The following is a 14222-nucleotide window of genomic DNA, read 5'->3' on the forward strand; positions in this document are numbered from 1 at the left end:
CCACATCATGAACATGATCACTTATTCACAGCATGCTTGCATTGCAGTCACCAGGCAATATAGAAATACCTGAGATGAAATACCTTCAAACTATCTACCAAGGCACTCAGTCTAGTTAAGACACAGTGTGCTAGTGCTGTATTAAACTGCTGCTGCCACTGATAATCTGCAGACATAGCTAAGATGTCCCTAGGTTACATCTCTACATACCTTTTTGGGATGATTTGCTGCAAATAAACATGGTATTACACTTTACTCCTTCCACATGACCTTGTACACCTATAGATCAAGCTATATAGTGCAGAGAGGGAAGAGTTTACTCCGTTAAAAAACAGCACGTGGGTGATTTGGAGGCTGGTGTTAGTGGCAAAGTGGTAGGAAATCACAGAACCAAGAGGACTGGAAGAAATGTAAAGCCTCAAGGCAGAAAACCAGTGTCTGCCATTTCCAACAGAAGTTGATATAACCTCTTGCTAAAGACAGGCAGTGACAGAAAATCCACAGCTTCCCAAGGGAATTTCTTTCAGCACTCTGCCATCCCTACTGTTCAAGTTTTTTTTTTTTTTCCCTCAGTGTCAACACAAAACATCCCCCACTGGAATTTAGTCCCTTCCTTCCTGTCGTATTTGGAATCTGGAGAACAAATTGTGTTCCCCTTTCTTCTTCTAATCTTTTCTGTATTTGAAAGCTGCTTTGTACTTGTGTTTTGGGGTTTCAGGCTAAAATTAAGTAATTTCAGCTTTTCAAATTTTCTTCATCGTATAGCGTATTTTCAAGACCTCTTATCATTCGCGATGCTCCTGTAGCCTGCCTTCAGTTCGTCCACACTCTTGTTGCAGTGCAGTGTCCAGAACAATACTTCCAGAGGAAGCCTTGCAACTGCTGAGTAAAGCGGAAAGTTTACACATTTGATGGAATGTTGCAGAAAAGCCTGTGATTTTTTTTCATCACATGACATTACTGATTCTCATTTATCATTATCGCATTTGTTCATCCTGAATATTCTCCTAATAATTTTCCAACATATCTCCTAGTTGCAAATCAAGTTGAATTCCTCAAAATAAAGTTGTCCTCCAAAGTATTTGCAGACATGCGAGTATCACCTGCAGCCTTACTAAGTGCATCAGGTATTCTTGCATCAGGTCATTTAGGTTAACAAAAATACTGAATATCTCCAGACACTGCACAAACTTCTGCAGTACCTCCATTATGACAATGAATCCTTAAATAACTACTTTGTGTGTAAGGATTTCCAGGCAGCTTCCTACCCACTCACAGTAGTTTCATCTTGACCATGCATCTCTGATCTGCTTACGAGAACACCACGTGTAACAGTGCCAAAAAGCTTTGCTAAAATCAAGACACACAGCATATACTGCTTCAGCCAAAAAGCCTGTTACCCTGTTGCAGATGGAAAATAAATGGGTCTGACATTGCCTGCTCTTGACAAATCCCTCTGATGCCTTGCTACCTTCCAGGCTTGCACAAGCAGTTTGGTTGACACAGCACACCAACAGAAAAGGTCGAGCCAGGAGAAATTGAATGTCATTAGAAGAAGCCTAAATCATTAAGCAGACAGGTGATAAGCAGATTCAAAAAGGCACTCCAAGAGACAGTTGAGAGATGTTTACAGAAGCTGCATTTTGAGCACTGGGAGAGCTGGTAAAAGAAGCCTGCAAGAGCCAGTAGAGGAGACTGATGTAGAGTATCATGAATTATAAAAGGATGATTCAATACTCTTTGGGGGAATTAAGACATATGGCCTTCATTAAACATATTTTAGAAAACAGCGAGGGAAGTTTTTATACATTGCAGGGTTTTTTCCTTTTGTTATGTGCGGGACTTTGTGTCTTTTTTTTTTTTTTTAAATATTCTGGCTACTGCTTTTATTTCTTTAAACATCAGACATTAAAAAAATAAAAACCAAACAAACAGAGAAGAACATATTGATCCAAATGTGTCAGAAAACTGCAATCCCCAAGATGCTTTTAATTCCTCTCAGGAAGTGCCAAAGAAAGGCCAAATAAAACAGATGTATTTTAACAATTTTAACAATAAAAAGACAACTTTTTTTTTTAATTTTAACTTTAACGCAATCAATATAGAGTATTATTTCTTATTTTTTTGATGAGATGAGGGTTCTCAACAGTTGCAAAAGCTCCAAGTTAGTTTTAGCTATGATGTTAGCCTAAGACTTTCCAGACCCACCCTCAGATGGCACCATATCTGCAGAAACTAGTGTTAAAATCTGTACTTGGTTAGTTTGATGGGATTTTTCTTTTATTTATATACTGTATTTATTTTGCTAATGGCCTAAATTGAACTTTATGTAAATAAAAGGCACACCCTAAACTCCCTCTAAAACTATTATTTGTCGTGAATTAATATATATATATATATTTCTGATAAAGTGCAAAGGAGCACAAAAAAGTTCTTGTGCTAACTAACTCTAAGCCACACAATTATTACAATCTCAGTAGAACTGAGAAACTAAGTCGTAGAATACATTAGACAAGTTCTGCTTGGAAATATTTTTCTATTTGAAAAATTACCGACTTTTGAAGTGCTTATCACCATCATAGAGAGGAGGTGGAATCAAATATTAATAACATTCTTTCAGCACTACTGACGTACAGTTACACCTAAGCATGAAGTTTGGCTTCCAAACGTTGCCATGCCTAGATTCCACTGGGGGGATCTTCCCGTGGATTTAGGCCTGGATGTGTCCTAAACCCTGCACCCTCTGGAGAACTCTTTTCCACCATGGGCAATGCCCATGACTTGCACTGAGGCTTTATTCCAAACTTCACACACATATACACTTCCCTTACAACCACACATGACAGAGGCACCTTGGACTTTTTCCTTACAACAGGATGACTTTTGGTGGGGACACAAACTGGGGATTATATAAGGCAAATATAGTTTCAAATTAGCTCATTAGCTACCTCCTCAGCACGGGCAAAACATTTGGCCATGAAAGATAAACAAAATAAAAAGATAAACAAAAAACTAATCTCTGCTCCAAACTGGCCACAAATTAAAGGATTAAAAAGAGGGAAATCTAAGTCAGAAGTGAAATCAATATAGTCCCCGACTGCAGTAAACACACATTTGGCTAGATATCCTGTTTTATTATAAGGATAATCTACTACTTATAATCTAACTTATGGAAATTGTTTTCTAGATCTCTAATTAGAAGCTATTCAGAAAATGAAAGCCCCATTCTAGGGTTTTGATATAATTTCAAGAAGAAACACATGTCCATCATTAATCCAATGGATTCTGAACATTAAGAAATAGCTTTTTGGATGATAAGGATGTGTGTAAAGAAAATATTTCAGTATCGGGAAGATACTAGTTTCCATATAAAACAAGAGGGCTGCAGTGTAGACAAGAAGTGTGAGGAACACCAGAACCATTTCTGAATCTGGGGAGAAAAAGGTACGTGCTTATGAAGATTTCTGGAATAGCACCAGTGGAGACAGAAGTGTTACAAAGTTCCTGTCAGACAAACAGGTTGTCTATATTGTCTGCTGGCTAAACGAGCAGCAAATACATTTTGAGATAAGGATTTAATTTCATGCTATGCCAAGTGCTTTCTCAGAGAGTAAGTCATGTCAAGTTTCTACATCTTGGTTTCTTTATCTGAAATATGAACGTAAATGCACACTCAATTTTACAAATGAGTTTTGCAGCACAAAAAAAATACAGCAAAACAGAATGTTTCTTTTGTAAGGCAACACACGACACTGTCCAGTACATGGTATTTCTGTGATGCTCCCCAGTGCTTTCACTTTCCTACCCTCTGAGCTGTTAGCCAGTCCCAACAGATCTGACAAAGAACAGCAGCCTCAGATAAACCAGGTTTCTCAAGTGTTTCCTAAGTCTGTGATGGAGTAGATGAAAGAGATCCAGTTATTGTCACTGTTAAGGTAAGGGGCAAAGATAGCAGCAGTCCTGCTCCTGCCAGTGCCTCCCCGGCAGGTCTCTCTCTCGTCCTCTCTCCTCCACAGCGGCCTGAACTGGAATAACAATCAGCCTGATAGAGCTCAATAACCATCACCATGCCAAGGAAGGGAAAAAGGTGCAGAGGCACTGGAAATATTCTCTGCCATTTGAGAAAGGCTTCCTGTCAGTTGCTGGTCTCTGCAGAAGTGTATGTTTAAACACGCTACCTAGAAGGCTGCTATTTTTAGGTCGGTGGTGCACTTCAAAGCATTTCCTGTTCAGAAAGTCACACCAAAAGTAAAAGGAGAAAACGTAATGGCTCTTCTGCCCCCGAACGGCCCTTGCAGAGGCCATCCCAGTGCCGTTCCACAGCAGTTTCCAGAGAAACTGAACATTCAAGTGACTAATTACTTAAAAATACAACATTCCTCAGGGAGAAGAAGTCTTAAATAAACCTGCAAAATAGGTAACACAAGCACACAGCTAATTTTTACATATGGGAGGAAGAAGGGGGGCAGGGAAAAGGACACAGGAGGATGGAAGAATTTAGCACAAGAATCTGTGTTCTAGTCTTGTACTAAATAGTTCCAGCTTTGATCTAAATTTAGGCAATGAGCACTTCCTGTGGGAGACCGTCTTCCAAAGCTGAAGAGGTTTTGATGCTAAATATTTTCAGTGATTTTATAATTGGAGTAAAGTGGTTATTTGTTTAAAGGCCTGGCCTTCAGCTAGATAAATGCTTACATTATTTTATATTCCCCACCATTTCCTCTCCTACTCCATGTTGGATTTCTCTTGTTTATTCAGCTCCAGGTTTCACAGCATTTTAAGTAGGTTTTAAAACTCTATTTAAAACCAACAGGAACAACAAAAGCCCCTTTGTCATTATCCAGCAGCCTTACAAGGCAGCTGTGGAACTGGCTTCGCCTTGCTTCAACACTGGGGAAGCCCCAGCTCTCCAGCCCTCATCACTCCATCATGGCTCCTGCTCCTTCGTGTTTTCCTTATCAGCTCCTGGCCCTTCCTGCACCTCCAGTCCCTTCTCTCTTGGGAGAAAACCTTGGTCTTCAGACTTTAAGAAAAGGCAATGCATCTACAGTCCATACTCTAGCCTCCTCAAATCCCTCCCTCAACCTCAGAAACATGAAGTCTAAAAATAAAAAATGAACAGAGTATTCATTTTTAAAAGTTCATAATGTTGGGGACCTGTTTTTCAAATGTTTGAGGTCAGCAATACTTGAAGAAACTGAAGCCTCTTTCTGTAAAGTTAGTCTTTATAGCTACCTATTTACATTTAGGGTGAAACACAATCTGCCTGTCTTTGGTCACAGAAAAGTAAGGCAGCTCATTTAAACAAGCTGTCTAGGCTACCAGTAGTCAATAAAGACATCACTAGACAGCAGCTTACCTTCACTGTTTTAAACGCCTATCAGGAAAACATAATGCCCCACCAAGTATTCATGTACTTTTTCACCAGCCATAAGAGAAGCTTGTAGGACTAGCTTAAACTAAACTGTAGATAGCTACTTTCCAGAGGGGATAAAACCTGCCCCTTACGAATGGGTTCACAGCTAAACTATTTTTTGTCTATTCTACAGAGATTATGAAAGAGAAGATTGTAATTCTATAAAAATTGTTGGTTTTGGAGCGTAAACCTTCTGAAGGCCATGATTTTGATCTTCTCAATTACTTACATAGAAGTAATTTTTTTGGTGACTACTAAATTCTACATTCTTGTGCAGTATCAGACACTCAGGACTGTCTCAAAAGCTTATTCTAGCCAGTTTAGCTGTGAATTTCTTGATGTTTTTCTAGCCTAGCAAAGTATAAATTCTCACTGAAAACCTGTGCCCTCCCTCTGCAGGTAGCAACAAAATACTAGCTGTATTCAGAACTATAGTAATATCTAGGCTTGAGGATTAATCCCTGCAGAAATTACTGTAATTTGACTCAGTTTCCCCCTAAAACATAGGAAGAATTTAAAAACCACAATTGCGCCTACATAATGGCAATAGTTGTTAAATTCTATAAGAACGGAAGAATTAAAGCAACCTTAGAGAATGCTTGGATAACTAAAGTTTTAACAATGCTTCGTCCACACTGCAGTAGCATGTTTGGCCTTTATGTTTTGTGATTATGACCATTGTTGAAAGAACTGCCCAATGGTTAGAGACTGCTGCAAGGGAAAAATAAAAACAAACAAAACCAACCAAACAAGCAAAGAAAAACACCCCAGAAAATCCAATGCTATGCTGTAGGGCTAAGAAAGTTTTGTCTACCCCTCCTCAGCCTCAAGATGCAATATAGAAAATATTAAAAATATATATTTATATACACAAACAATATAAACACAATATATTCACAAAAAATATCCAAGCCCAAGCCTATTCTGCACATTAAAAATATGTAATATTTTAAAAGTGAAGGATGTGTCCACAAATGAGAGTCATGAAATGTTTGCACAGTGTGTGATCTGATCATGATTTAAGAACGAAGGTTTCATGTACAGGGCACTGCCTAGGGATTAATGACCAGCTGGGAGTTGATAGTGTAGGACAAAGCTAAGGAACATTAATTCTAGCTAGTTATAAACTCCCCAGAAAATGTCTTATACTAAAATTAGTATTGTAATTACCCATTTTATAAATGAAACAGCAATACTGAAGTGGCAAATTGCTTCTGCAGCATCACTTTTCCCTGTAAAACTCTGAAATGGGAGCATTCCTGGTGACGTGAACATGGTGCTTTTTGAAAGTGACGTCTGCACAGCCTATGAGATGACACATTTTAGAACAGGCCCTAATGACATACAGTTTATTAGTATGTTGGGTGGCACTGCAGCAAGAAATCTTGCACAGAACCCTAAGAAATTCTGGAAGCAAAATAAAATATACTGAGAGACATGATCCTGGCACTGAAAAACTAACCATCCACAGTGGCTGGGGTTGAATATAAAACTTTTTAAGTAAACAAAACACACCATCACCACAAAAAATTGGCATAGAAATAAGGGAAGCCTATTTGCCTTGATTTTAATTTGCAGGTCAAGTATAGCACAAGGACCAGTAATAGGTGGTATCAGTCCTTTCAAACAGCTCCCTGCTTTGCATGGGAGATGTGCACTTATTACTCTGGGCTTGGCCACGAGTGCATCTAGTTGTTCAACAACAGCCTGTGGGAAAAGCTGTCAACAATTTAGCATCAACCAACAACTGCCAGTATTTTCTCTTCGTATGACTACCAGCTAGGAAAAGTTGCCCAGTTTTCAGTCCCTGTGTCATCCATCTCCTCCCAGGCATGGTCTGTCAATCACACAACTGGTCTGCTCTTTTAGACAGAGTGATGACCACAACTTATTAACATAAATTGGAAAATGGAATGAAGATCAGATTTCAAAAGACAGGTAGCAGTTTGCTTATCAACAGCCTTGAATGTCAAGAAAGTACTGCCAAAGGAAGTCTGGAAAAAATTAAGATAGAAGGAACACAGACCATGAACACCTGATTTACACACAATGCAAAGATTTGCTTACCTGTTCATTAGGCTCAAAGCTTATCTCTTCTTTTTCCGTCCTCATAGCTATCAACTTTGTGCTACCTGAAGGGTCCGTCTTACTGTCCAACCTCTCCAGTTTTGGGGGTATGTCTGGTAAACCAATATCTTTAGTATCATCTTTATCTAGCAAGTAGCGAAGTAGTGCATTATTATTCTTCTTAGGACTCGCTGGCTCCTGTTTAACAGTCACCTCTGAACCAGGAGCTGTGCTACTGGATTCCTGGTTCAGTTCTTTTCCTGTGGCCTCTGCTGTGAGCTTGGCCAAATCTACAGGAGAACTACTGTCCTGCAATAGTCTGTGCAAAATTTTATGCTTCTCCTTGAGCGAGGTTCCATGTGCCGAACCAGACCCAGGCAACCCTCCCGTGGAGTCCTTGCTGACATCTCCCATGGTACTGGACAAGGGCGAAGGCTCCATCTGATCCGATTTGGTGGTCAGCAACTGTAAGAGCTTTGTCTGGCTTTTCCCGTCATGCAGCTTATTCTGTCCATCAGGTCTCTCGCCACTGACAACCGGTGGCATGCTGCTCTCACTGGTATCTTTCTGTTCTCCTGAATGGCAGCTGCTCTCTGCTTGTCCAGTTGTACCTTCCGATTGCTCCCCATAGAGTCCAAAGCAGTCTTTAGAGTCCAGGCTTCCCATCTTGCTTAGCTGGGGAGGATTCATATTCACAGGGGAATTTTGTAAATTTCCCATTTTTAGGTCAGGTGAAGCCAACGATGATCCTAGAGAAACTCCATGGCCCTCACTGAGGGCCTGAAGCGCATTCAGGGAACTGTTGGTGTAGTTATGGCTATTTCCTGTGCTGCTGCAAACTCCCACAGGCGAATGCAAGCTTCCTGCAGGGGAGAACTGACTAGGTGGGATTCGAGGACTGCCTGCCACTCCAGGGCTCACACGATGCCTTGGGGAAAGCATTGAGTTTGGCTGCCCTGGGTTCATGCCAGGGCTGCTTTGTGAGGGGCTATTCATTTTTAGTGCATAGTTACTACCCTGAGGAGTGGATGCTTGTATGCTTGACACATGGTTCATTCCCCCTGAACCACCAAACCTGCCTGCTGGCATGCCCATTTGTTCCTTTGGGCCATTTATGGCAAAATTTATATTGCTACTGATGGTCATATCCTGACCTGGGTTCCCACTGCACATGGCCTGATGGGCAGGGCTGCTGGAGCTAATGGGGTTCAATATCTTTCCCATTCCTTGTCCAGTCAAATCCTGATTCATTCCACAGACATTCTGCTCTCTATGTGGCAAGGGGAAGAAAAACAACCCATTAGCTAAAATGACAGTGGCCAACTTGCAATTACATTACAGAAAAAGAAGCAAAACCCCAAACCTCACTTTAAAATAACACAACAAACCTACGATTAAGAACAAATTGACAATTTGACAAAAGTGATATGCAACTACCAACATGGCTGAGCATTAACAGTATGGTTTTTCTGTAGCTCATTAACAAATCAGTAGAATAGAGGAAAAACAAAATTAGACCTCATCTAAATGACAGCCATTAGAAATGCAGATAGGTTATAATTTCAGACTCTCTCCCTTTAATGTATATCTTTCTTCTACAATTCAGCAAGAGCTAACTTTCATTTCAGAGATTTCAGAGAAATCTCATCTTAAACATCTTAAACCCCCAAAAATGTGTGTTTTACAAGACAGCTGCAGACAGCTGTTCAATGGAGCTTTGAAAGTTTATGAGCAAGCCCCACCACAAGAGTGGATTGGGCAATTTGTCCACCAAGCTCATAGCCAAAAGAAAGTTTAAAAAGTCACATTCCTATACTGCCAGAGTATTTTGATGATGCTCCAAAAAGTATTTGAGCCAAAGAACTACTGGATACTACTCCAGAATGGGAATAATCTGTTAGCAATCCAGTCCTGCACAGGCAGTTAGAAAAAGAGAAGAAAACCACCATATATACACAAGCTGAAACTCAGATCTTAGAGTTGAAGGCTGTAAGATAGCAGAAACAAAGAGACATATGCACAGAAGAAAATCTTGCAAGAGCAGCTAGAGATCACTTCTCTTTTCCTCAGTAGATTTTAATCAGTTTATGGAAGGATGCAATATAGTTTTTACTTCTGTGCTAAAACTTAAATCAGAAAAATAAGGCATATTCCCAAATGCTAAAAGCTATAAAAGAGCCATAGTCAAGTAGATTAGGAAGAAAAAAAATAGATTCTGAGAAAAATCAAATCAACTCTGGACTTCCAAAAACAAATGCTAATGGAACATTCCTAATATATATTTTCGATTAGATTAAAAACATTCCTACTTGCACAAGATAAGTGCAGATAAAGCTTCCCATTTTGCTAAAGCATGACAAGTGGAAGAACTGAAGCACACAAAGTAGTGGAGCTTGTTACTCCGTATTTGTTAGCTTAGGTGTAAAAGCAAAGATGAACAATGTTAACAGTAAATAGAGAGGTGGATTTTTAAAACCTTACTACAGTTTAGATACTACCAGTATCTTAAAAAAAAGAAAAAAAAAAAAAAAAAGCTCTGCTTAAAAAAAAAAAGCACAAGCAAGTCTATTTTATTTGTAAGTATAAGTTTTAATTTAATAGTGCATTTTTAAACTTCAAATTTAACACTTCATGAAATATCATATATTTTCACTAATCCAGACTAAACAAATTTTAGGCAGCTTTTGGTTTTCCAAATATACAACCTCTGTAAAATGGTTTCAGTTTTAATTATGTTTAGAAATGTTTTCTTCCTTTAAAAAAAATTGATAGTGTGTATATAGGAAAACAGCATTGCAATTATAATCAGCAAATAAAATTTGAAATACAATCTGACACAAGTGTACTGGTACATGCAATAACCTAATTCTACATTGAAATTTTGAAGTCTGTGATTACTTATCCTTGACTTTAAGATATTATTGCCTGTGCTTTTTGTTTTTATTTTTTCTTATTTATTTTAACTGATAGTGGTGCCATTTCACAGAATTGTGTGTACCAGAAAAGAGAAGGAATGAAGAGAGACAAGGAGTTAAAATATGCAGTTTGTCTAAAATGTGATTTTAATAGTCATAATATATTCATTAAAGAGACCCAAGCCCAATATCTAACTGATTCTGAACATTAGGAATTTAATCCACCAAAGTTTTTGAGATTTAATTACATCCAGAAAATTTCTCGTGCCTACTATGAAAAGTACAGGAAATTAAAATACTGAAATTAAGAACATGAGATTAAAGAAAATTTTGTATATTTAATGGAAGATCTCGATGTAAAAATCCAGCATGCTGCTTGTAATACTGAAATATTTTCCTGCTCTAGTACTGAAATAAGTCTTTTCCTGTGGTAAGCGTTGATTAAAAAAAAAAAATTGTTTTCATGCTATCTGTTTTAGGTCAACTGAAATGTCCATCAGCCTAAAACAATCCATTTGCTTTGGCAACTTTGTACTTTTGTTCCACCCACACTCTGCAGGGGGAGAAAGAGCTGGTGAGAATTACCTGTGAAGCATATGCAGGGAGATGACAAGCTGAGGTTCACTAGTAGTCTGGGAACGGATGAGCTTGCTCTTTGTTTGGGCAGAAACTATAGTGCCATCAGACAAGGAAAACCGATAAACGGGACTGAACGCTAGTCCCTGCCTCAGCACTGCAAGCAAGAAAACAACAGAATTAATGAGAAACTCTATTACAGATAGCTTAGTCACTCAGTGTCTGATGTTCTAAATCCATCAGCACTGATACCGCAGCCACAGCGTAATTTTTCAGAAAAACAGAAGAATAATTTTGGAAATAAATAGAGGTGATGATGCATATAAAATAAAGGAACTCATATATTGTAGGGTGATCAAAAGAAAACTTATGAGGAGTGACAGCAATAATAGGGCAGATATTATGAAATACAAATTATTTCAGGAGTGGGTCAAGAAGCCCTTGATGTCCATATCACTTTTCATCTAACTCCTTTTGTTGCTCATACATTTTTCATCTGTATCACCTACATCAAGATTATTAATATAAATGCCTTTAGTTTCTAGATCATCTTTTTCCATTAGTGTCTACTTTCTACTCCCTATTGCTTGCTTAAATTATCTTATAACAGTTACTCTCAATAATACTTTAATTTAAGAAGTACATAAATCTCTTACACAGAAACAATTAGAAATAAGAACAGCTGGAATAATAAATTACTACTTTTTTAAGAACAAATACAAAAATGTACAGCTCAAACAAATTACCTAAACTAAAACTGTGTCTATGCTACCTTCTTCTAGTATTAGATGTGACTGCATGTCAGGTTTGGGGCTTATTTCACTGCACATACTCTGCAACACTTAAGTTTTCAGTATAAATCTGAACTTCACCAAATCGAGTTATTTAACTCCTGTAACCCCCAGCAACATTTCTTTCATTAAAATGGAAAATCATGTTGGGAAAAAGCTAATCTTCAAACATTGATTCTACTGTTGAAACCTTGCCATCAGTGAAACAAGCCTGAACATTTTAAAAGTCCAAAGGCTATTACATTAGGACCAAAGTTATGGCAGGAGGCAAATACTTCATGTCAGAATGTCCATATAATTGTTTAGGGGAAAAAACAGAAATAAAACACTACAAATACTGTTATTTTTTAGGTATGCATATTTTCTGTTTTGTTTTGTTTTTGAATTAATATTATCATCTGATCTTCATTTCGTTGCCTTTTCTTGTTTGTTTTTGTTATTTTTTCCTGTGATAATGAAAAGAGTGTTTTCCAAGCATGGCTTTATTAAACAGCCTTCACTACTGAGCTACCAGATTTTTCAACTTGCAGGACTGGCTGTGATTGCTTTCCTTCCCTGTCCCCCCACTGTTATATATTGTTCTGCAAGGTTTTAAAGTATTATTTAGGCAGTGAGAAAACAGGAAGCACAATTTAAACAACCAGAGGGGGTTTTCAGAGTAAAAATGTAAAGAAAAACAAAAACTTACAACTGTGAAACAATACAAAGCGAAATTTCACTGTTAGGTATGTCATTGTTTCAGTTTAACCTTTGGGCACCAGAAGGTCCAAAGCTCTTAACTTTAGCATATACCACATCAGGAAATTCCAATACTCAATGCCAACAGGATACAAGTGAAATCTCTACTTAAATCATTTTCCAAACTAATTCTTTAAGCAAACAAGAATGTTTCCGTATTCCTCTTGAGGAAATGCTATTTTTCTGACTGTGGCCAATAAAAACTTGCCATATATTCTGCACTTTATAAGGAGAGTTAATTCAAAAGATTTTTTTGTTGTTGTTTTTTGTTTGTCAAGCTAATGCCGATTTTTTTCCCACTGTATCACCGAATTACATGTAGGAGACTGCTACTTAATTGCTTCTATTCCCAAACCATAATAAAAACCTAAGCGACTTAAAAAATGCAAGGGGTTCCTCTGTTGAATGCAAAGATGCTAGTGTCCACGATATGCCTTGTTTTTCTTCTCTATACTACAGGATGGGAACATTTCAGCCATTATTCATCTCTAGTACTGGATCCAAAGCAATTCCACAGGTTTTTCCTCCTCCTCTTATCACTTACTCTCTTCACTTCCACAAGAAGAGCCCCCTCATTTCAACCAACTTCACAGTTTATATGACTATCCTAAGCCTCTCCTGCAAAATGATACAGTTAAAACCCCCAAACATGTATATTTTTATCATTTCACACATAGCTGAGAGAATAGGCACTCAAACCTCAGCACTGAGTGTAAGAGCTGCTAATTTGGTCAGGAATCCTTTGAAGAGGACTGAAGTAACACATGGCTGGATGCCACAACAGAAACACCTAAATCATACCTGTGCAGAATGATCCTTACCTGAAACTGCTCTCTCTAAATCCCTACTGCAACTTGAATTGCATACTACCCTCCTTCATCTGTCTGAAATCACAGCATAAGGTTGTGAGCTTTTAGCACTCCTCCTGTATATACCCCAAAAGCTGTTATATTAAATACCACAGTAATTTTGTGCCCACAAATTCCCAAAATGAAGGTTTCATGAAGGCAAGATATATTAAAAACATATTAAAAATATTGAATGAAAACTGCATGATTAAAGGGGTGTGTGTGCTTGTATTTGGTGGAATCCTTTGAGACTCCAACTACAATTTAGTATTGCAGACAGCATGTCAGTTGTTTAATGGCTGTTACAACTACCTATAAATCCTGTTCTACAAATATGAACCAAAGACTGATGCTCCTTCACTGGAAATGTTCTGGTTATTCTCAATTGATTTTGAAAGTACTTTCCAGTGGTTTATAAGGGGTTATTTGTTTTTAGTAATTTGGACCTGTTTTATTAGAATTAACAGTAACAGGGGTTAATGAAAACAAAAATCCCCACCCAGTCACTACCACAAAAACCTCATGGGGAACCTTTCACAATGCAGTAGTTTCCTACAGCTTACCTTCCATAATCTTTACTGAGTAGAAGTGCTTGTGGTGAATCCTATAAAACTTATCTGCTAGATACGGTACAACAATGTAGCGTGCCTGATAGCATGAGTGCTGCATCTTTGATAATTCACAGAGAGTGTTTCTCACAGGAAATGTGACTGTAAAAGTCCATTCTTTTTGCAGAGAAATAGAATGCAGGTCAATGAACTCAATGTGTAAGCTGAGATTCTGAAGAATACTGCATAATGAACATAAGGGGAGACAACATGCAAAGGTCTTGCTTTCTAAAATAACTGCAGTAATTTCAGGATTTAAAGCA

At 38.1% G+C, this 14222-nt stretch overlaps 1 protein-coding gene across 7 annotated transcripts in view; it reads right to left on the reverse strand.

The window, feature by feature from the left end:
- NCOA2 (nuclear receptor coactivator 2) overlaps positions 1-14222 on the reverse strand; it is a 197351-nt gene that overhangs the window by 35615 nt on the left and 147514 nt on the right. For all 7 annotated transcript variants that reach the window (XM_084507649.1, XM_084507643.1, XM_084507646.1 and 4 more), the window contains 2 exons: positions 10984-11131; positions 7484-8753 (listed from right to left, as the gene is read on the reverse strand). In XM_084507649.1, the coding sequence (XP_084363775.1) occupies positions 7484-8753; positions 10984-11131 (1418 nt within the window). The remainder of the gene's footprint in view (positions 1-7483; positions 8754-10983; positions 11132-14222) is intronic.

This window comes from Aythya ferina, assembly GCF_964211825.1.
Source record: "Aythya ferina genome assembly, chromosome: 2".
In the NCBI taxonomy this organism is placed as follows: domain Eukaryota; kingdom Metazoa; phylum Chordata; class Aves; order Anseriformes; family Anatidae; genus Aythya; species Aythya ferina.